Source organism: Phyllostomus discolor, chromosome 1 (genome assembly GCF_004126475.2).
Source record: "Phyllostomus discolor isolate MPI-MPIP mPhyDis1 chromosome 1, mPhyDis1.pri.v3, whole genome shotgun sequence".
Taxonomy (NCBI): Eukaryota; Metazoa; Chordata; class Mammalia; order Chiroptera; family Phyllostomidae; genus Phyllostomus; species Phyllostomus discolor.
This window is the reverse complement of record NC_040903.2, coordinates 136096879-136120467: the sequence shown is the minus strand read 5'-3', so window position 1 is coordinate 136120467 and position 23589 is coordinate 136096879. Positions and strand designations below refer to the sequence as shown.

The following is a 23589-nucleotide window of genomic DNA, read 5'->3' as shown; positions in this document are numbered from 1 at the left end:
CCAAGAGTGACTACCTTTTCACAATATTCAAATCTAGCAAAAGAGAAATAAAAAATGACTTATTTTGACATTCGTACTGAAATGAAGGCAAAGAAATATGTTCTAAATAGCATTTTTTATTGTTATTATCTTATTGGAGAAACCATAGCTTACTAACTACAGTTAGTTTCTATATGGAACACAGGTTTATTTTGAGTCTTACCATAATCCAATTATTTTTTTTATACTTCATGGCATGGTTTACACCTACTCTGGCCTACAGCCTATTATGTGTGCACTGGAGTCAGGGGTAGATTAGGAAAGATTGAAGTACAAGTCCTATTGATACATAGAGTTTTTTTAGCATAATTTTTGTTTGAGAATGATATGATGATCCTTTCCTAAGTAATATTAGTTTTCTACTTTTATACTTAGCAAACTGAAGTCTAGGAAGATGACTTGCACAACAAATTTATAAGTGATGTACTTATTGGTTTGTTTTTTGTCTTCCTATCCCTGCTTCATGAGTGCATGAACCTCAGGTATCTTGTTCACAGCATTATTACCAGTGTCTAGAACAGTGTTTGGTGCATGTAAATGTTGGTGTTAATTTCCGAGTTAGGCTTAAACTTCATAATGCTTACCCTCTATACCCAGTTATTTATACTCTGGCTTTAAGCATGTGTATTAATGTGTGATCTGTAATAAGATAAATATGAAGACAGGAGATATTCAGGCAAAGACAACTTATAGATACATCACCACATCAACTTACTCTTCAGAGTGCAAGATTATTGTGAAGTCTAGATATAATGACCAATGTGCTTAAATGAGAGTAAAGGAACAGCTGTTTATTTAATGATCTTTTATGTAAAGTATAATATTCAGTCCATTTTCCTAGTTTTTCAACTTATTGATCTCAGATTTCTTAGATGTCTTTTGGGTGCTTTTGAAGTAATTTGAAGTAATTATGTATTTTAGGAACTTGGAAAATGCTGAAGTTGATGAGACGGGAATTAGATTATTTTATGTGTTTATTTTTTCCCCAAACCTCAAACCTGTTTCCCACCTATATCTGTATCATCTGTATCTCTATTCTCATACATGTATTTCTTAACCATTCTGAAAATCCTTTGTGTTCAAAATAGTTATAGCTGAAAACTACTGCTTTATTTTATTTTTGCCAGGAAATCATTTGTGATTGTAAATTTATTGTTTTCTCTTCATCTTTGTAAGTGACAAGCTTACTTAACAAGATCAAGGTACAGGTCTCTAAAATGTAGAAATTTAATTATTGGGTTGGCCAAAAACTTCATTTGTTTTTTTCCATAGAACAGCTCTAATAGTGGTTTGTTGTCTTTAACTTCATAGAAACTATTTTGTTAGATTGTATTGTGACAGCTGTCATATCAGCATGCATTAAAAAAGCTTATAAAAATTGGTGAATCTTTGTGTAGCCATTTTAATATTGAAGATGAAAGAAAATATGCAACATTGTTGGCATATTATACTTTATTATTTTAAGGAGTGTAAAATGCAGCTAAAATGCAAAACAAGATTTGTGCAGTATATGGTGAAGGTACTGTGACTGATTGAACATGTCAAAAGTAGTTTGCAAAGTTTCATGCTGGAGATTTTCACTGGACAGTGCTCCACAGTTGAGCAGACCAGATGAAATTAATAGTGATCAAATTGAGACATTGAGAAAAATCAACAGTATACCATGTGGGAGATAGCTGACATACCCAAAATATCCAAATCAATAAAGTTGTTGGTGAAAATGAAAAATGTGTCTTTTATTTTACAGAAAATCCATACAGACTTTTTGGTCACCCTAATAATATATTCAAACAACAGATGTGACTTTTCTGCTCACTTCTTCACCCTTTGTTATACTTATTTACATATTTTTAAATTGTACTTTAACCAAATATATTTATGCTTAGTTTTACTGGTGAGAAATTTACTTTTAATTTCAAAAGAAGCCATTTAATGCTGCTCATGTCATCTAGGCATATGAAAATGATATTTTAAAATTACTTGCTCAGATCATTGTGGAATGTGGTAACCTCAGAAATGGACAAGTATTTTCTTACCATTTGGTGGAAAGAGTAAACATGGTATGCTGATTGAGAGAAATTTTAATTTTGACTTATGATATGACAAGCTTCCCCTTAAAGCAACATTTTTTTTCAATGTAATCCTATTTAATTATCTACCTTTTCAAAAAATCCATGATTTCATTTCCCTTTACCCTCTTCTATTACGTCCCTCTCCCCTTCTCTCTGGTAATCACCATACTGTTGTCAGTGTCTATGAGATTTTTATTCCCTTCACCTTTTCACCCAGCATCCTATCCCCACCCCCGACAGCTGTCAGTCTGTTCTCTGTATCTATAATTCTGTTTCTATTTTGTTTGTTAGTTTATTTTATTCATTAGATTCCACATATATGTGAAATTATATGGTACCTGTCTTTCTCTGAGTGGCTTATTTCACTTACCATGATACTCTCCAGATCCATCCATGTTGTAGTAAAAGGTAAAGAATCCCTTCATTTTAATGGTTGAGTAATATTCCATTGTGTAAATGTACCACAGCTTTTTTACCCACGCATTTACTGTTGGGCACTTGGGATGGTTCCAGATCTTGCTTATTGTAAATAATGCTGCAGTGAACATAGGAGTGCATATATTCTTTCAAATCAGTGTTTCAAATATCTTCCAATATCTTCCTGGGAGTATAATCACTGGATCATAAGACAATTTCATTTTTAACTTTTTGAGGTAGCTCCATACTGTTTTCCACAGTGGCTTCACCAATCTCCATTCCCAGCAGTTACTAGGGTCCTCTTTTCTCCACATTCTTGCCAACACTTGTTGATTTATTGATAATGGTCATTCTTAGAGGTGTGAGGTGGTATCTCATTGTGGCTTTAATTGGCATTATTCTGATGATTATTGGCATTGAGCATCCTTTTATATGTCTGTTGGCCATCTGTATGTCCTCTTTGGAGAAGTGTGTATTGAGGTCCTTTGTCCATTTTTAAATTGGATTGTTTGTTTTTTTAGGTGTTGAGTTATATAAGTGCTTTATAAATTTGGATGTTAACCCCTTATCAGATGTATGTCCTATTCAGTAGGTTCCTTTTCATTTTGTTGAGGATTTCCCTTGCTGTGCAAAAACTTTTTAGTTTGATGTAGTCCCATTTGCTCACTTTTTCTTTTGTTGCTTATGCCCAAGAAAATATATCAGAAAAAAATTTGCTACTAGAAATGTCCGAGATTTTATTGCCTATGTTATATCTAGGATTTTTATGGTTTTGAGTCTTACATTTAGGTCTTTAATCCATTATGAGTATATTCTTGTGTATTGTGTAAGAAAGTAGTCTTGCTTCATATTTTTGCATATACTGGTTCAATTTTCCCAGCACCATTTATTGAATAGACTGCCTTTACCCCATTGTATGTTCTTGCTTCCTATGTCAAATGTTAGTTGATCATAAAGCATGGGTCTATTTCTGGGCTTTCTAGTCTGTTTCGTTGACCTATATATCTGTTTTTATGCCAGTAGCATGCTGTTTTGATTATGATGGCCTTGTAGTAGAATATAATATCAGGTAGCATGTTTCCTCCAACTTTGTTCTTCTTTCTCAAGATTGCTGTGGCTATCCAGAATCTTTTGTAGTTCCATATAAACTTTTGGAATATTTTTTCTAGTTCAGTGAAATATGACATTGGGACTTTGTTATGATTTCATTGATTCTATAGATTGCTTTGGGCAGTATAGATATTTTAATAGTGTTAATTCTTCCTGTCCATGAACATGGTATATACTTCCACTTATTTGTATCTTCTTCAATTTCTTTCTTCAGTATATTATAATTTTCTAAGTACAGATATTTTATATCTTTGGTTAAACTTATTTTAAGGTATATTATTTTTTATTGCAATTGTAAATGGGATTGTTTTCTTTGTTTCCATAATAGTTATTTATTGGTGTATAAAAATGCAACTAATTTCTGTATATTTATTTTGTATCCTGCTACTTTACCGAATTCATTTAATAGTTCTAGTAGTTTTTTGGTTGAATGCTTAGGGTTATCTATATGTAATATTATGTCATCTGCAATAGTGACAGTTTTACTTCTTCCTTTCATATTTGGATGCATTTTATGTTTTCTTGTCTGATTGCTGTGGCCAGGACTTCCAGTACTATGTTGAATAAGAATGGTGAAAATGGATATCCATGTTTTGTTCCTGATGTTAAAGGAAGTGCTTCTAATATTTGCTCATTGAGTGTGATGTTGGCTGTGCATTTGTCCTATATGGCCTTTATTATATTAAATTATGTTCACTCTATTCCTACTTTGCTGAGATTTTTATTATATATGGGTGCTGGATTTTATCAAATGCTTTTCTTGCATCTATTGATATAATCATGTGATTTTTATCTTTCATTTTTTTAATTTGGTGCATCATTTATTGATTTGCAGATGTACCAACCTTGCAACCCTGGAATAAATCTGACTTGATCATGGCATATCATCTTTTCAATATATTGCTGGATCTGGTTTGCTAATATTTTGTGGAAGATTTTGGCATATATGTTCATCAAGGATAGTGGCCTATCGTTTTCTTTCTTTGTAGTGTCTTTATTTGGTTTTGGAATTAGGATAATGTTCATCTTATAAAATGAGCTTGAGAATATTCCCTCTTGTTGAATTTTTTGGAATAATTTGAGGAGAGGTGTTAATTTTTCTTGGAATGTTTGGTAAAAGTCACCTCTGAAGCCATCCTGCCCAAGACTTTTGTTTGTTGAGAGTTTTTTTTTTAATTACTGCTTCAATTTTATTAGTTGTAATGTGTCTATTCATTTTTTCTGATTCTTTCTGATTCAGTTTTGGAAGATTATATGTTTCTAGTAATTTATTCATTTTGTCCAGATTGTCCTCATTTGTTGACATATAGTTCATAATTTTTTCTTACAATCCTTTGTATTTCTTTGGTGTCATTTGTTGCTTCTCCTCTTTCATTTCTGATTTTATTTATTGGATTCTCTTTTTTTCTTGATGAGTCTGGTTAAAGGTTTATCAACCTTGTTTATCTTTTCAAAGAACCAGCTCTTGGGGTTATCGATATATATTTTTTAGCCTCTATATCATTTATATTTGCTTTTTTCTATTCACTGTTCTTTTTCTAGTTCCTTTTATGTGTAAAGTTAGATTGTTTATTTGAAATTTTTCTTGCTTTTTAACATGGGCCTGAAATGCTATGAATTTCTCTCTTAGGAATGCTTTTGCTGTTTCCCTTAAATTTTGGGGTTGTTGTGTGTTTATTTTAATTTATTTCAAGGTATCTTTTGATTTCTTCCTTGACCTCACTGTGAACCTATTTATTGTTTAGTAACATGTTATTTAGCTTTCGTGTGTTTGTGTGTTTTTCACACAAGATGCTTGATATGATTTCATGGTTCTTAAATATATTGAGACTTGTGTTCTAACTTGTGTCCAAGCTAGGCACCCTGGCTTGTTTTTACCTGCATGGGGCTTGGGAGCAGGTCAGCTAAAAGTCCCAAGATACCCCGAGATTTGCCTCCTCCTGCCTTTGCCTGCCAGTTAGTTGCCTATTAGGCTCAGTTACTGAAAGAGTCTTTGAAAGTATTGGAGTTACATGAGGTAGGTTTTCAGTGAGTTACCAGAAAGGTTCTAGTGGTGTTCACCAGACTGACGGAGGTTCAAATTTGGGTCTCAAGTTACTCAGCAAAAGTTCCAGTGTATACCAAGTTTAGCTGCCACTTGCTGAGTGCTCACATACCTTTGTGTTGTGATGGGGATTCAGGGAGTCATCAGAGTGAGCCAGCAGAGTTTATCAGACCCAACCATGCCTTGGATCTGGCTGTGTAAAGAGAAGGTTCTTCAGTGGTCAGGCATGTGAGAGAAAAATGACCCCTTATCCTAGGCCCACAGAACTCATTCTTTCCCAGATTCTTCTAGGAGCCTCATCTCAGCAGGGTAGGGCCACCATGAGTGGAAAAGATAGGGCTAATGGATCTCCATTGAGGGAGAGGTGCTAGTCAGGCTTGGGGGAAAATGAGGGAGTGGTCCCTATTCCAGAGCCACACAACTCAGTTTGTCCTGGATCCTGCCCTTACTTTCTCAGCAGGACAGGGCACCAGGAGATGGCAGGGTAGGGCTTTTGGGAGCTTAGAGGTTGAGGTAGCTTATCTGCCATGAGGGGGAGAGGCCAATCAGGTTCACAGAAAGTGGGGACAATGGCCCCTGCCCCCAAACCATACAACTCAGTCACTGACACCCACTGAGTCTACTTGGACCTCTACACCCATGCCCAGGCAGCTAACTCCTCATCAGGGCAAAAGCTTTGCAGGGTGGGGCTATACAGAATCTAGAGGGTGGGGCTATTGCATTCCCTCAGTCTGATGCCATATGGACAGGTGTGCTGCACTCAAGAAAGATGACATCTGAAATGTGGTAGAGGGTCAGCATAGGGATCCCAACAGCTGTGTCTTTAGCTCTCTCCCCAGAACCACAATCCCAGTCTCTCCTCATGCAATGCTAGTTGCTCTGCCCTCTCTCTGCCTGAGCTCAGGGCAAGTTGCTGTGCAAGAGATTTTGTGTGTTGGTCTTTTAAGAGGGTTTCTGTGTCTCTAGTGGACTCCCGTATCTCCCTGGCAGATAGAATTCCCACTGATGTGCACAGTGAGATGTTATGTGGGTGCCTCTTCTCAGCTCTGGTGCTCTGGGCTGGGGAGCCTGGCTTGGGGTTGAGAGTTTACTCTTCTGAGGAGTAACAATCCAGGAGCTGAGATATCCCTCTGGAATTTTCAGCCCCCACCTGTGTGAACGAGTGGAGCCCTTTTTGTGTCTCTACCCTTCCTACAGTCTCGATGTAGCTCCTATAAATCCTTAGTATAAGACCTTTCTTCAGCTAGTCTCCAGTGGTTATTCAGGTGGATTGCTCTGTATTTTAATTGTAATTCCAGTTTGGTCCTGAGAGTAGGTGAGTGTAGCTTCCACCTACTCTGCTGCCATCTTGGATCCCCTCATCTGATTTCTGAGTTTTAGTTGTTTTATCTATAAGATAAGGACATTGGACAAGATAATTTCTGTGGTCTCTTCTCATCCTACAATTTTCCATGGTTTTTTTTTTTTTTTTGTATTAAGATGAGGAAACAGCTCTGGCTGGCGTAGCTCAGTGGATTGAGTGCAGGGCTGTGAACCAAAGCATTGCAGGTTCGATTCCCAGTCAGGGCACATGCCTGGGTTGCAGGCCACGGCCCCTAGCAACAGCACATTGATGTTTCTCTCTCTCTCTCTCTCTCTCTCTCTTTCTCCCTCCCTTCCCTCTCTAAAAAATAAAAATAATAAATAAAATCTTAAAACAAAAAAGATGAGGAAACGGCCCTGGCTGGTGTAGCTCAGTGGATTGAATGTGGGCCTGTGAACCAAAGGGTTGCTGGTTCAATTCCCAGTCAGGGCACATGCCTGGATTGTAGGCCAGGTCCCCAGTGGGGGGTATGTGAGAGGCAACCACACACTGATGTTTCTCTCTCTCTCTTTCTCCTCTCCTTCCCCTCTCTCTAAAAATAAATTTTAAAATGTTTTTTAAAAAGATGAGGAAACAGAGGTATAGAAAAGTTCAGCAGCTTGTCTAAGTTCAAACTGTAAATTAATAATAAAATTTCAATATTTTACTTTCTGATAATGTATTTATTGACGTTTTTACAAAACCCTATGTTTATCACTGAAACTTTACTGATTTCTTTATTGAAAATACAGTAGTTTCCAAAAATTATGCTATAGATATAATCCTTTTTCTTTTTTGAAAAAAAGCTCAAATATATTTCTATAGTCTTGATCCCTATAATTGAGTATATTCTTATTTATATTAAAAATAGGGGGAGGCCTAATAAATAGCAGCACATATAGCAACTAAAGACAGATCAGAAAACAAAACATATCTGAAGTTACATCATCTGACAAAATAAAGACAAAAGGAAACCATTCTCCTATATAGCAAAAGAAAATATTGGGAAGATTATTAAGAGACAATTTTCTTCCATCCTTTTATTGATCCAAAATTTGTATTTGAATGTGTAGTATGCAGTGAATGATTTGAGCTTTCTTTTGTAGGCTAGTGTATCCCTGTCATGAGTGTTTGTAGAATGAAGTTTTATATTAATTGGAGAGTTGGATTGGACTTCTCAACCTTTAAGGAATTGTGTTTGAATCCCGTCTCCACTCCTCACCTTAGTGGCCATCCCCTCAACAGCTTTTCCAGAATGCATCTATTTTGTAACATTTGATGTTTTGTGAAGCTATAACACATTAATTCCTAGATGAGCTAGAAAATGGTATTTTAGGATGGCAGCCAGAGTAGATTGTAGTTCAATACAAATTTAAATCTTAGTTCTTTGTAAAATTTAGCTAAACTTCCAAAGAAAATATGATCATTTTATCAAATAAATTTTTCAATGGACCAAATATCTTTCAGATTTCTTGTTCTTATATAAAGTGCTCCCCCTTTTCAAAAAGTTTGTTTTGTCATTTTGGTATTTTAGATAAAAATGCTTTTTTTTTCCACTTTTATTCCATGATCAAATCTGTCACAAATATTCTCCAATTTACACAAAGAGATCACAGTCACACTTTAAAAAGTAGATAGAAGAACCCTTAGTAATTATTTAATCTAAGACACTTTATTTTATAGATAAGAAAACTGAGATCTAGAAAGGTTAATTGGACAACCCACAATGATTACAGCTAGTTAGAGACACAAATGATTGGAAGTTAGACATGCCAATTTCCCATACTAAAATTTTTCTGTTTAATGAATGGATTTCTGGATTCCTGTCTGTACCCAGCTATTGTCCTTTTTTTTTTTTTTTTTTTTTTTTTTTTTTTTTGCCAGACTTCCCCTTTGGGTCACAGTCTGGATTTTTTCCAGACTCCCCTTTAGAGTGCTATGTTTAAAAAAATCATAGTAATTAATGTCTGAATAAGAATTTAAAATCTGGAAGCTGCATTATAATAGCTCAGGCTTAAAATATAACTGCATATGGAGCAATAGCTTCTTTAGTTGATTTCCGGCTCCATATGATTTAGATCTTTAAATTTTTAGAATAAAATGTACTAAGCCAGTTTTTTAAAATGTATTTAATAGAGATAGATATTTTTAGAAAATCTGTTCTTAGTCTTCCTAGGTTATTTACTTTGATTTAAACAATTACTCCACATAATTTTTCTTTTGTAGATGGTTGACAAGATGATACTTACTGATTAAAAAAAACAATTCAATGGTAGATTGTTGAAAGTTAAAATATTCTTTAATATCACAAAGTCAGGAAATTTATAGTCACTATGTCCATGGTTACTAGGACACTTGCTTTGTAATATTAAGGACCTAAGGACCCTTAAAAGATCATGTAGAGGAAGAGTAATATGTAATACCATTAAAAATATTCAGAAATAAAAGAAACATTATAATTAACCAGAAAAAGAAAAAAGTTAAAGGAAATAAATAATTCTATTTCTTATTTATATTATTTAAGTTTTCTGTGAGTCTACAGACTCTATTTTATACTATATTTCCCTCTTAACTGTGGGGATATGTTCCAAGACTGCCCAGTAGGTGCCTAAAACCACAGATAGTACCAAACCCTATATATGACGAGCTCTGTTCAGGAAGTATCCAGCCATGTAATATGAAAAATAGAGACATGTGTTGAAGAAGATACAAGATACAAGAAACATTGTACATAGAACAATGACACCTCAGTCTCCTTCAAAGTAAGCACCTTGGGACCTCACACAGTTCTCCGAGTGTCTCTTCCACTGTTCAGAACACTCTGCAAAATCCTTTTTTGGAAGAACCATCAGCTGCCCTGTTGTATTTTCCTGAATCTCATTGACAGTCTGAAATCTCTTCCCCTTTAAAGGACATTTTAGTTTTGGAAAAAGCCAGAAGTCACAAGGTGCCAAATCTGGGCTGTAGGGATGCCGAGTCACCTGGGTGATTTGATGTTCCACCAAGAAACTCTGCATGAGATGTGATGCATGAATGGGTACAGTGTAGTGGTGAAACTGCCAATCACCAGTTGCCCATAGCTGCAGCTGTTTTCGTCATATTGCATCTCAACTGATGAAGAATACTGAGGTAGTACTTATTAATTGTTTGGCCTAGAGGGGCATAATCATGATGGACAACACGTTCCCAATCAAAAAACACAGTTCACATGGTTTTGCTCTTGCTGAGACTTTGCCACACCATCCTCAGGCATGGAGAACCAGGCGACTTCCATTGGGACAACTGGGCCTTCGTTTCCAGATCATAGCCGTAGACCTACAAGTCATCTCCAGTTATGACCTTCTTTTGAGGAAACCTGGCTCATTGGTAGTGGTTTGAATCCAGTCATTAGCAACTGCAGTACGATGTTTCTTCTGCTCTGGTAGCAGAAACCATGGAATGAATTTTGCCATGACATGTTTCATGCCAAGGTCCTGAGTCAAAATGTCAGACACAGTAGTTTTTGGAATCCCCAGATCAGCTTCTGGTTCTTGCACTGTCAATTGCCTAACTGTGTTGATTGCAGCCCGGACATATTCAACATTCTCAGGTGTTCTGCTTGGTGCAGGCCTTCCAGAACGTGGATCACTTTCAATAGATTCTTGACCATCTTTGAAGCATTTGTGTCACACTTACTGCATTGTCCCTGAAAACCTTCTGAATCATTCGAATTATTTCCACAGAGGAATGTTCAAGCCTAACACAAAATTTGTTTTAGATTTATTGTTCTACTTGTTTAGTCATTTTGAAGTGAGAGCTACACAGCAATGTGCTCACTCAATAGTGCTACTGCCCCTACTTACTAGTACAGCGAAATCATACTAGTACAGAATTCTTCACGGTCTTGGAGAATATTTTTTGCTGCACCGCATTCTATGGGAGACTGGGAACATGACTTGAGTCACACAGACCAGATTCATATCCGAGCTCCATCACTCACCAACAGCCTGACTATCGGTATCTGTCTTGTTAAGTCCTCGGTATTCCTACTGTAAAATAAAGATTATAATATGCCTGTTTTACAATGTCACATAGTATATAATAAGTATTAGCGTCTACCTTATAATAGGCTCTCAATAACTTCATTTCCTTTTGCTGTTCTTCACCTGTTACTTGCAGAGCCATCCCCTTTCCCCAACCTCTTCCCTATTACCTCGGTTTCACCTAATGGACCCTAAAGCTCAAAATTAGGACCCCAGATGATAAGTAACTAAAACTTAAAAAATAAACTCAACTAGGATAGTTCTTCAGATCATTGCCAGAATGCAGTAAGTACATTGGGTAGACTGTTCTCCTAGAGCAGTAGCGCTGCTCACATTCTGTAACATCCTTAAGAATCATCAAGGCCAGTGGATGATGACTATGGATTCTCTCAGTGGGGCTCCATGCAGTTTCAGTGCAGATTTAATTCTGCCCCTTCATTACCTTGAATCCCCTCAAATACAATGATATTTCTAAGGACTTTTTAAAAAAGAATAGTATAGTTTTATAGTTTTCCTTATTAAAGAGTAGCACATATCTAAATATATTTTATAAACTGTCCAAAATTAAGTTAATAATTTCTTACTCCTATTGGGAAAAAAATCTGAAGCTTCAATTTTTAGGTGTATAGGGAGAGTTTTTATTTTAGAATTTGTTTTAGCTGGAGAGCAGATGACAGCTAGTGGGGGGAGGGTTAGGGAGTAGCGGGATTAAGCAAAAAGGAAAAAGGACCCATGGACATAGACAACAGTGTGGTGATTGCTGGGGAGAGGGGGACTAAATGGTAATGGACAAAAAAATACAATAAAAATTAAATTTAAAAAAAGAACAAAGTAAAATTTGTTCTAGTAATTATTAAAAACTTTTTTAAAGTCTTGTTTTTCAGGTAGGTTTGTCATGTTCTAGGCCATTTTAGTAGTAGTCTTATTCTTCACTAACATCTACTTTTTAGGTTATGAACATCTGTGTAAGGGGTTGGCCTAAAGCAGGATCCTAGAGAACCTAGAGGGATGATCCCATAATTAACTGAAATGTTTTTACTTTTGTGTTAGCATCATTTTTATTTTGTAACATTTTACTCTTTCAGCTGTACTGTGGGTTTACATGGGTGTCTATGGGCTGGCCTGGGAATTGGATAATCTTTGAATATTATTTCAGCCCTGGCCAGGTGGCTCAGTTGGTTGGAGCATTGTCCTGTACACCAAAAGGTTGTGGGTTCAGTCCCCAGTTGGGGCACATATGGGAGGCAACTGATATTTCTCTGTCACATCAGTATTTCTCTCTCTCTCCCCTCCTCTCTCTAAAATCAGTAAATATATCCTCAGTCAAGGTTTAAATATATATAAATATAAATACATGTAATATGTTTATAATGTAAATATAAATGTGTGTGTGTGTGTGTGTGTGTGTGTGTGTGTGTTTCAGAAACTAGGTGTGGAGTTACCGAAGATTGACCCATGCCATGTATCAGGTTTTGGATAAGAGGTCCTTTGTGAATGGATGCCCTCTCCAGGTTGTCAGGTCCAGTGTGCTCTACAAATCTGCTAGAACAACTAAGGATATGAGATGATGATGATAGATTGAAAAATAGATTAAAGTTTCTCTTTTCTCTTTCAAAACATTACTACTATCACTTGGTTGGTAGTGCCTTTGACAGGATTGTTCAAGTGGTCTAGCCCTCCACCCTCCTGCCCTTTTTCCTATAGAAAGGAAAATATTTGAAAATGGGTTAGTGAACTTTATAATCTGAAAAGAAAAAGAAAATATTAGGGAAGAACATTTACATCACTGTTGTAACTTTTACAATGTGTTCTCATTTTATAATGGGGTCAGCTCTTATCAAAATGATCTCAAGGATAAATTTATGTGGTTGCTTCATTTATTTCCACAAGTCAGTAGGCCATCAACTCAAGTAGAAATTTTTGTTATTCAGATTTTTATTGTGGTATTTATATTTAAATAATTTCACCTTTCTAGCAATTTTCTTCTTGCTATGTAAGTGAAATGTGGCATGATTTTATGAATAGTCCACTGTGCGGAGCAAAAACTATGGTTTAAACTTAAACAAAAACACTTCATGTTCTATATTAGATTTATACTGTATATAAAAGGTACCTCACATGGAAAAATTCTTATAAGTATAATACAATCGTAGGGAGCAACTTGGCTCATAGAGTCACTCAGTGGATGTTGATTGAACACTGTTTAGGTATTATGGAGGGGATTGGATGTGGAGAGAGAGTCCAGAGATACACAAAGAATGGTCTCTTCTGTCAGGGAGCTTACACTGAAGTTGCAGAGATAGGTATTTATAAAAACAGTCACTCTAGAATTCTTAGAGCTTGAAAATCCATTCAAACCCTGGAGGTTAGTTGAATAAAAAATATTAGGAGCTTGGTAATTTTCCTGACAAATTTGTCCATGGGTCTGAGACAAGGTCAGCTGCATCTTTTATGCCAGTAGTCACATGATTTCATGTCTGGGATTCCAAGCAAAGCACAAGTACTGTTCTGTTTGCTATTAGTATAGGACTGTGCCTAACTGGGTCTGAGAACTAGGAAGTCAGGGACAGGTGGCAGAAATTAGGTATGAGGTAGACACAGCAGATACAATGCCAGAATCAGATACAATGACACTATTTTGAGATCTACTAATTATGAGTCAGGTGGGCATAAGGGTCAAAACCCACTATTAAGTCAGAAATTAAGAGCAGATAGGAGGGAAAGAGGCAGTGTCTGGCCCAGCCCTACTTCCTTTAAGAATGTGCTCTATCACTTGTGGAATGTTCCATGCACTGTATGAATGAACTGCCTGGATATAGCCCACTTTTAAATTATTTAATCTTCATTTTGTCCCATTTCTCCAACTTCAAATATCTCTATTTGTTCCTTAGTTGCACCTTTTTCTTTCCCTTAGAAGTTTAATTCTGCCCTGGATAGAGTGCCAACCTGAAAACCAAAGGGTCACAGGTTCAATTCCCAGTCAGGGCACATGCCTGGGTTGCTGGTCAGGACCCCAGTGTGGGGCCCACAAGAGGCAACCACACATTGATGTCTTTCTCCCTTTCTCCCTTCCCCTCTCTAAAAATAAATAAAGTGAAAAAAAAAAAGAAGTTTAATTCTTCCTGGCTACTACTTTGGCTCTAGCAGGCTGTAGCTCTACCTCTCCCGGCAATGATTTTCCTCCCTGACTCCTGAGGCCCAGGAGCCACCCCATTTTCACCTGGCTCACATTGACCTTGCTAGCTGACCTGAAATGACTGGGACACTCTACTTTGGCTTTGGAGGAGTATAGTAACTCTATGGTATTTAAATGTGGCTGTATAGTGCTGATGATACAAACTGCTACCCTGGAGGCTGGCTGTGGCAAACTGCTTGAGCCAGCTGAGAAGCCAAAAATGGAATGCATCTGTGGGCCCCTCCTTTTCAACACTTGCAACTCAGTTTGTTTGCACTTGTGCTTCCAGCATCCTATGAAGTGAGGTCTTTTCTCATCCATAGCACCACGCTATAACATGTCCAGAAAAAGACAAATGATCACATTTGCTCAAATGTTAGATATACCTTTATTTCCCAGTAATTTCTCAGAAAAGAAGAAATTGCTTTTATTTCAGTCTTTGAGTTACTCTCAGATTATCAGGCATTATTTGGTATATAAAATATAAAATGTTATTTGGAGAAGACATATTAGCCTAAAAGTACCCAGTCAGTGCTAGTTTGGAATATTTTTCCCTTCATAAGTTTGACAAAAAAGAAACAAAAATAATTTAACAGAGATTTAGTAACTAGTTCTGGTGGCATAACCTTTAAGCGCTGGATGTATTAATAAAGTGAAAGAACAATTTAATTTAGGCTTGAGGATATTAGATTCTAGGTTTTGTTTTATTTTCTACTTGTAAACTTGACTGGATCCTGAATTCTTCTAGTCTCCTCCAATATCTGCCTATGATTCTCAAAACATATTTCTAATTTTTCTCCCATCCTTTGACTAGAAACCACTGAGAACTAAAATTGCCTTTTTCCAAAGCCATGCAAGCTAAAGATGGACAACTTGACATAAAATTCAGAAAATCACCACAACAGCTTATGCTCAAGTAATCTCAGGAATTGATACTGTGAAAGCTACATGGAGAGTTTACCTGACAGCATCATCGCAGCCACTTCAAATTACAAATGCTTTCAGCCTTACAACTAGAAATCTTGACTGACAGCCTTACAAACTCGGAAGCTGGGTTGTAATTTGCTATGATTATTAACCTTTGTTTTCATAGACATATCTCTCATTAAATACCTGATATTATGGAATTTAATCTGTACAATCAGGCTTTTGGCCAGCTCTACTGCTCAAGCTTGAAGTCTTAAATAGATCATTGTAGAGCCCTGGGCACATGGGTCCCTTAGACAGTCAAATTGCTTTAGGTTACTAGCTGGCCACACAAGGACGAGCCTGTGCAGTGGCTAGTACAGCATGCTGTGCTATGACACGCAGGCTAGCGGCTGTGGCTGGCAGGCCCTATATTTCTCTTAGCTGAACAAGGTGGGATATGTACCATTATCAGTTCCTTGTGTTGTACATGGATAAACAATACAGAACAAGTAGAAGTCATTATCTTTGAGATATACAACCAAGCCAAATGGTTACACTTGTTTGGGAGAGCCCATTCCAACTCCCAGGACATACAATAAAAAGGGCTCTTACTACCCTCACTAGGTTCCTCCCCCTCTTAGGATCTCTTGCCACTATCCTTTTACTGCTCATCTTTGAGCCTTGCCTCCTGAGCTGCCTAGTTTTATTGTCTGTAAAAGACCTGAGGCAAACAACAGATAATAATAACCCAGGGATATGAACAGTTGGAGTTACAGCCAGGAGATATTAGGCCTACTTGAAGCTAGCTAGGGAAAGGTTTCAGTTCTGTAATGGAGCCCCTGACAATAACCACTCTCAGCTTGAAAAAGTTGCAGAAGACAGACCTGCAACCCTCAGCGCCCTTTAAGAATGAGGAGAACGAACAGAAAAGGAGGGAATTTGTTACCCCACAATAATCCTGTGTGACCTGACTAAAACCCCTACCTCTCCTTAACTCTGTTCATCTGAGAAATGAGATGGCCTATAGTTAGTATCTCTTTCCCCAGAAGGAAGAGTTAAAATGGGCTGAGACCAGCACCGCCAAACTGAACTCCAGGTGACTCAACCCTCATTATATCCACAGGGCATTTCTGAACTACCTCAGTAGCTCCGCTTGTAGACTGATCCTTTGAGGTTGGAGCCCGAGAGGGAGTTAAGGTTTTACCCAAAGCCGGGTTACCATGAGGCTAATAAAATTTACGCTCAGGGTTCCACACTTGCTGGTTGCAATCAGGAAGCATTTCTATGTAAGCATTTTCAGTTCAAGTGATCTTAGAGAAAGGAATTTGAATCTCTAAGTCTCCAACATTTTATGGTGATTTCTTTTCACATTCCAAATAAATATTTACTTTTATATCTTATTTTGCATTTCTAATTTTGTATTCTTGTTCTTAGAGAAGACTTCACAAACAAATTACATATGCTTTGGGCCACAACAAAATCTGGATCTACCACGGGATTTTACCAAATGAGCTACTTGGGTGTTTTGCTAGTATGTGTTTCCTTACATTAAGTAACACAATTTATACAAGTGAACAAACACTAAGTAGAATTGCAGGGGTGTCCAACCTTTTGACATCTCTGGGCCACACTGGAAGAGGAAGAGTTGTCTTGGGCCACACATTAAATACACAAACACTAATCTCATAATATTTTAAGTAGATTTACAATTTTGTGTTGGGTCACATTCATAGCCATCCTGGGCTGCATGTGGCCTGTGGGCCATGGGTTGGACACCCCTGAGGGAATCCCAAGTAATTCTAAAATCAATGCTTTGATGACTCTTTTTTAAGAGAACTGAAACTTCCTGGTAACTAATGTATTTCAATGTTAGTATTAATAAATGCTGTAAAACTGGGTCTCAGATACTGATGTCAGTTCAGTGCAAGGCGACAAGCCTTTGTGGAATGCCTGCTGTGTGTGAGGAGATTTAGGGCCAGGTTCTTTTTTTCAAACAGCTTAAATTCAGTTTAAGAGTCATTTGAAATTAATTGCCTTAGCAGTGAAGTATTTTTAGCTCCTAGGAGCCTTACTAACAGTTGTCTTTTAAGAAATTGGAGCCATGATAAATGTGATTAAATACCAAGAAACAACAATGATAAATTGTCAGTACCAGCCATCTGATGTTCTCTGAAACAGAGGCTTGTCAGCGCACCAGGGCTAGTGGTTTCAGTGCAGAGGATATAACATGAAAAGTATTCTTTATCTTTTTTCACAGATTGTTTTATAGATTATGGTCATGGGTAACTTTGAGGTAACTATTTTTCAAACCAAGAAACCCTATTTTGAAAATGAACTATTTTATGTTCATCATTTCATCATTCTCTTAAAACGTGTCATTAAATAAGTACTTGTGTTTGAGAAATATCATAGAATTCCTAAAAGACAGGTCACTATATAATGTGAGATACTGTAAATGTTCCGAAGAAAAACAGTCCGAGGAGGAGAGAGATTGATGTTGGGGGATGCTGTTTTAGAAAGGCCGCACTGTCTTCCGAGCAATACCTTGGGAGTGCCAAGCATAACTCCATTGTGGGGCCTTTACGATTGCTGTTGCCTCTGCCTGGAATGATTTCACTCAGAGAACTGCACCAGCTATTCTCTCACTTCACCCAATGCCCTGACCGCCCTGTCTAAAGGGTCACCTTCTGCCATTCGGTTTCTCCTCCTGCTCTTCGAGTATCTTTCACCATCTGACTGTGGAAACTAAGGAGATCCAAAGAAATTCTTTGACAAATCCTTTGCTATCTGCACTCTTACTACTTGTATTTTGAAATTCTGGGATTGAAAAGATTTAAAAATATTTCTTGCCATTTGATCTGGATATCCGAATAAGGAACCAAATAATTTTGTATAGGAAGGGATACTTGTTTTCTTCATAGCATCTGATTTGTCTTTCTGTTTGTCTGTCTGTCTCCCTCACTAAAATGTTAGTTTCATGCTGGCTGGGACTTTGTTTTGTTCACTGTTCTATCCCTATCACCTGGAGAGTGCCTGGCACTAAATTGAGTCTCAATAAATATGTACTGAGTAAATGTGTTATGACATGAATGAATCTGTTTGACCTAATATCATCTAAACTTTAATTTTAAAAAATATATGACTATGTGGAAAGGCTTATTTTACATTATTGTTTTAAGAAGCAAGATAGGAGATTATATACACATTAAAAAAATTCTTTGAACCTTTGTATGTGTTAATTTATTCATTCATTCCTTGAAAGAATAGTTATTAAGCATCTACAGCATGTCCATTCTGTGCCGGGCATTCTAACTCAGCTACATTTTCATGAAAAGACAGATCATGAAACAAATGTAAATGACTGTGATCCTTTCCCTCATCACTGCTCTCTGACTTTGGTGATGTTCGTTCAGTTTCTGACATATGCTAACCTTTTCCCTTTGCACAGGTTATTTCATAATGTGCTTAATATGTGTCTCCCTCTATATTATAAATTCTGGGAGGCTAGGGACCATGATGCCATTTAATTATCAATACCTAGCTCAATGCCTAATATATGGTAGATACTCAATAAACATATGTTGAGTGAGTGAGTGAATGATTGAGTGGTTGAGTGAATAAATGAATGAACGAACGAACGAATGAACGAATAGGAGAAGTACACAGTAGGAACACCATACCTTATCTAACAGAAGTTAGGGGAAGTCAGTTTCAAGCTGGCATCTGAAGAATGAGGAGGCATTAGCAAGTGAAGAAGACCAAGAAAAGTTCTCTGGAGCTTAAGCTCTGACTTTGTCCTAAAAGCAATAGAAGAGTTTTAAACAAAAAGTGACCCTATCAGACTTGCATTTTAGATAGACCATTTTTCATTGGTGTTAGGAATAGGCTAGACAGACAGTGCTGGAGCAGAGATTGGTTCAGAGGCTTTAGAGAAAGATGGTTGTGGCCTCTGTTGGGTTCTGGCAGTAGGGAAGAGAGAAGTAGATACATTGGGGAGATTTTTAGAAGGCAAAATGTAAGTGACTGGGATAGTGAGGGAAAGGAAGAAATTAAAAAATGATTCCAAGCTTCTCCCTTTAGCAACTGAGAGGATCCTAGGGCCCGCCATGCACTGAGACTGGGGACTTGGAGAAACTATCTGAGGAGAAAGGAGCCTGGGGCACCCTTGAGACCTGTCTAGATTGAGGCTGAGCCTTAAGGACTTGGTTATATAGCTGAATTTTCTAGACATGGATGCTTAGAAAAATGCCTGGAAAGAAACAATCAAAACTTTGTATTATTGGAACTCATACCTCTAAAATTTTCTTACTGTTAACTTTAGGTTTTCATTATTTTTGTGTTTTATAAAGGAAAAACAATAAACTTTTAAAACTTCTATTAGTATCTGGCATAGGAAGTGCTGAGGCTTTTCTCCAAAGTACAAAAAGCTAAGGTTTTCTTGGGTAAAATACAGCTGTTCCCAGTGAAAATAAATGGTCGGTCCTGAATGAAGCCATTGTGAAATGTGTTCACCATTTGTGTACATGTGTAGTGGGGACGAGGACACCATTTGGAAATTTAACCTTCTCATTCAGAGGTCTGCTAGAGTTAGGGACTGTCTCTTATTGATTCATTTATTTACCTTTCACATATTATCCTCAGCACAGTCCCTGGCTTTTGGTAATAGCTCAAGTGAAAGCTGTTGTCTATTATTACTGCAGTTGTTATACAATGATGTTATTTGTGTCATCTTGATTTTTAGGTAGATTGGGGCCAACTGGACTATTTAGTTGTTGACATGCCACCAGGAACTGGAGATGTGCAGTTATCGGTCTCACAGAATGTTCCCATTTCAGGTAAATCTTAAAGTTTAATAAAGTAATTTGTGCTGTCTTTGATGGTGTGCTGCTTGCTGCCTTACAGAAAAACAAACTCCCTAACAGGCAAAAAATGTTTATATCTTAATAAACATAATCAGAGATCAGGTTCATGAATTAAATTTTTCGAACTATTATCAGAACGGTTGTTTTCAAAAACACAAAGACACTTGAGGTGGTGATGTAAATCTGTGTTCTGGAAAAGCAGTCATGTTTAGGTAGGATATGGCTACTTGGGGTCCACAGCTGTCCAGCACTTACAGCATAGTGCCTGATGCATGCCAGGTACTATGTAATACTTATTGAGTGCATACTCCTGAACAAGTAAATATTAGGAAAATTTGGCTTTTTGATAAATTTAACTATGGAAAAATTTTATATTCTGCTAATTGTTATTTTTTTAATTTTATTTTAATCATTGTTCAAATACAGTTTTCTCTCTTTTACTCCCAGTATATTCTGCTAATTATTTGATGTTAAAGTCAAGAGAGCAATAAACACATTAGTTTACTTTGAATACACAATACTTCATTATAGTAGGGGATATCTTTTTTTATGATAGGGAATTTCATAGTCAGTTTTTATGTTAACTCTGTTTTTAAGTGACTCTTACCTAGATTCCACTGAGGAAATATTTGTGAATCTCTCTTATATATGAGGACTTTTAGAAAGATAATGGAATATTTAAATGTCTTTGCAAATCAGTTATTTATTGGTAATAAATAACCAAGCAATATCATTGACATTTAATCATCAAAAGGTTTGGAATTTATGTTTTTGATAACATATACACATTGTTTGGAAATATCAATATAGCATATTAATATGAATATTTTTGATGTTTAAATATATTTGTAACCTAATGGAATCAAACTTTCTTTAGTGAGGCAGGCTCTGAAGTATGAGTTGGGAGTAGGGTGAAGTACCATAGGAAAATAATTCTTCTTCTTTATAATCAGCATACTGTATGGCCTACTTTTTCTTTTTTAAGTAGTTTTGAGACTTACATAGTTCTTAGGCTTAAGAATACTCACTAAATGTTTATTGAATAAAATGTGTTCCTGACACGTTGAAATGCCTATTGCAGGTATCCAAAATGCTTATATTATTCATGTGGATAATACATTGATAAACTTGGACTACATTTTCATTTCTTTCCTGAGTTGTGACTTGGTACCTTGAAAAAATTTAATTTGCTTCACACAGATAAACTGAAGTGCCCAAGCAATTTACCCTTGTTTACCCAGATAAAAGCTTGTCTGTTTGGATTTATGATTGTATCACCCAGTTTTAATTTGTGCTTACGCTCTAAAACCAACAACGTGTAGACTGGGGTTAAGATTTGCTTCTCCTTTGAGGATTTCTTTCTTATATCCTAAAATTTAACCAATGTATTTCTTATTCCTTTCATCTGATGAAGAGTCTGCCTTGTAATAGGTGATTAATGTTATATGAGAATAAAAAGTTGTATTTTTTTATTGCAATAAAATATACACGTACAGTTTAGTGACATTAAGTACATTCACATTGTTATGCAATCACCACCACCATCCATCTCCTGAACTTTCTCATCCTCCCAAACTGAAACTGAACCCATTAAACAATAACTCGTGATTTCCTCCTCCCCATAGGCCCTGGTAACCATGATTCTCCTTTCAGAGACTGTTTATTATTAAGATGAGAGAATGAGGTAATTATATGAGAAATATTAATTTAAAATATTGCATTAAACAAAACCTTGCATTGATTTTATCATTTATTAATACAATTTTAAACCAACAAATGTTTCTCTCTCTATATAGGCAGATGCTAGGCCCTGTAGAGGATCTAACAAGAATTATGTCACATCTTTCCCTAGACTAGGGTTCTATACCTTTTATGAGTCCCAGATCTTTCTTTTGTTTTTACCCTCACCTGAGGACATACCCATTGATTTTAGAGAGAGGGAAATGGAGGGAGAGGAACAGTAATCAGATACCTCCCATACATGCCCCAACTGGGGACTGAACCTGCAACCTAGGCATGTTCCCTGACTGGGAAATGAACCAACGACCTTTTGGTTTATGGGGCGATGCTCCAACCAACTGAGCCATATCACCTAGGACAAATCATATGTTCCCCAACCGGAGATTGAACTGGCAGCATAAGTATGTGCCCTGACTGCAAATAGAACCCCCAACATTTTGGTGAACAGGCTGATCCTCCAACTGCACCACACCAGCCAGGGTTCTCAGACCCTTTTTGAGAATTTGATGAATATGTGGATTTTCTCCAGGAAAAGGTATTTGTACCTACAGAAACACGACTTTTTTGTATAATTTCAGGAGGCTCACAGTCCTCAGTTTTAAAGCCCCAGCTCTAGGAGACAGAGCAAGGAGAAGGGCGGGAGGAGGGAGTAGCGGGTAAGAAAAGAACATGGATAGCTACAATGCAGGGAATGAGAAGTGCTATATGAGAGATATGGGGGATCAGGGAAGAAGAGATCATGGGTTTGAGGGGAATTGTGAAATACTTCACAGAGTTGAGCCTTAAAGAATATTATGGTACATTGTAGAGCATTCAAGATAGCGTACCTGGTCTGCTATAGACAGGTATACAAAGACATACCTGGTCTGCTTTGCTTTTTCTTGGTCTCCCTAAGGGGAAGAAATTTGAGAATGAAACTTCTAGTGTTCTATATTTCTATTATGGTAACCTAACATACATTTCAACTCCCAAATCTGGTCCATTAAGAAAAAAAAAAAAGTAGGAACAAGTACTATAGATGCCTTTGCAAATACAGAAGCTTAGTTGTTATTGGACTATGACAATGAAATTATTGTTTCTTTTTGTTTAAATTTTTAAAAAATGAACATGTGTATTTTTATAATTTAAAAAGTAAATAGCACTAATTCTTTAAGGATAATAAAGTTCTCTATAAATTGGTGATGATTGTTTATTATTAATAAACTGCCATTTATTGATAGCCTTCAATATATTAATTTTATTTATTTATTTTAAAGATATTATTTATTTTACTTTTAGACAGGGCGGAAAGGAGGGAGAAAGAGGGAGGGATAGCTACATCAATGTGTGGTTGCCTCTCACGTGCCCCCTCCTGGGGACCTGGCCTGCAACCCAGGCATGTGCCCTGACTGGGAATCGAACTGGAGACCCTTTGGTTCACAGGCTGGCACTCAATCCACTAAGCTACACCAGCCAGGGCAGCCATGTGTTAATTTTTTAATTATCATAAGTGTTTCTCTATTTTCTTAAATCTTTGAAGGATTCAGTAACTCTCCCAAGCTCACACAGTTGCAGTCAGTCATAGCTAAGGTTCATATCAGTTCTGATTGAGTTTATACTTCACGTTCTTAACCTCTACATCAAACTACCCTCATACAAAATCCAACTCTATTTGACTAATTGGTTTTGTGAGAACCAAAAGACCTACTAGAGAAATTCCAGAAGTGCTATAAACACTGACTCATTGGTTTTCTGAGTTTAGTTGTAGTCCATTCAAATTCATTTAGGTTGAAATTACTGTAATCTAGGTAATCTCTGATAAAAATAAATTTATCTACGAATATGTTTAAACCTGTGCACCTTTATATGATGAGTATA

General features: G+C 36.7%; 1 protein-coding gene and 1 non-coding gene across 3 annotated transcripts in view; one reads left to right on the top strand and one right to left on the bottom strand.

Annotated features, from left to right (window-relative positions):
• The window catches only part of NUBPL (nucleotide binding protein like), a 243544-nt gene that overhangs the window by 168737 nt on the left and 51218 nt on the right, over nt 1-23589 (top strand). For both annotated transcript variants that reach the window (XM_028506993.2, XM_036029455.1), the window contains one exon: nt 19872-19965. In XM_028506993.2, coding sequence (XP_028362794.1) covers nt 19872-19965 — 94 coding nt within the window. The remainder of the gene's footprint in view (nt 1-19871; nt 19966-23589) is intronic.
• LOC114493630 lies at nt 23391-23450 on the bottom strand. The gene has a single exon (XR_003684251.1). It is a non-coding gene; the product is annotated as a U7 small nuclear RNA (small nuclear RNA).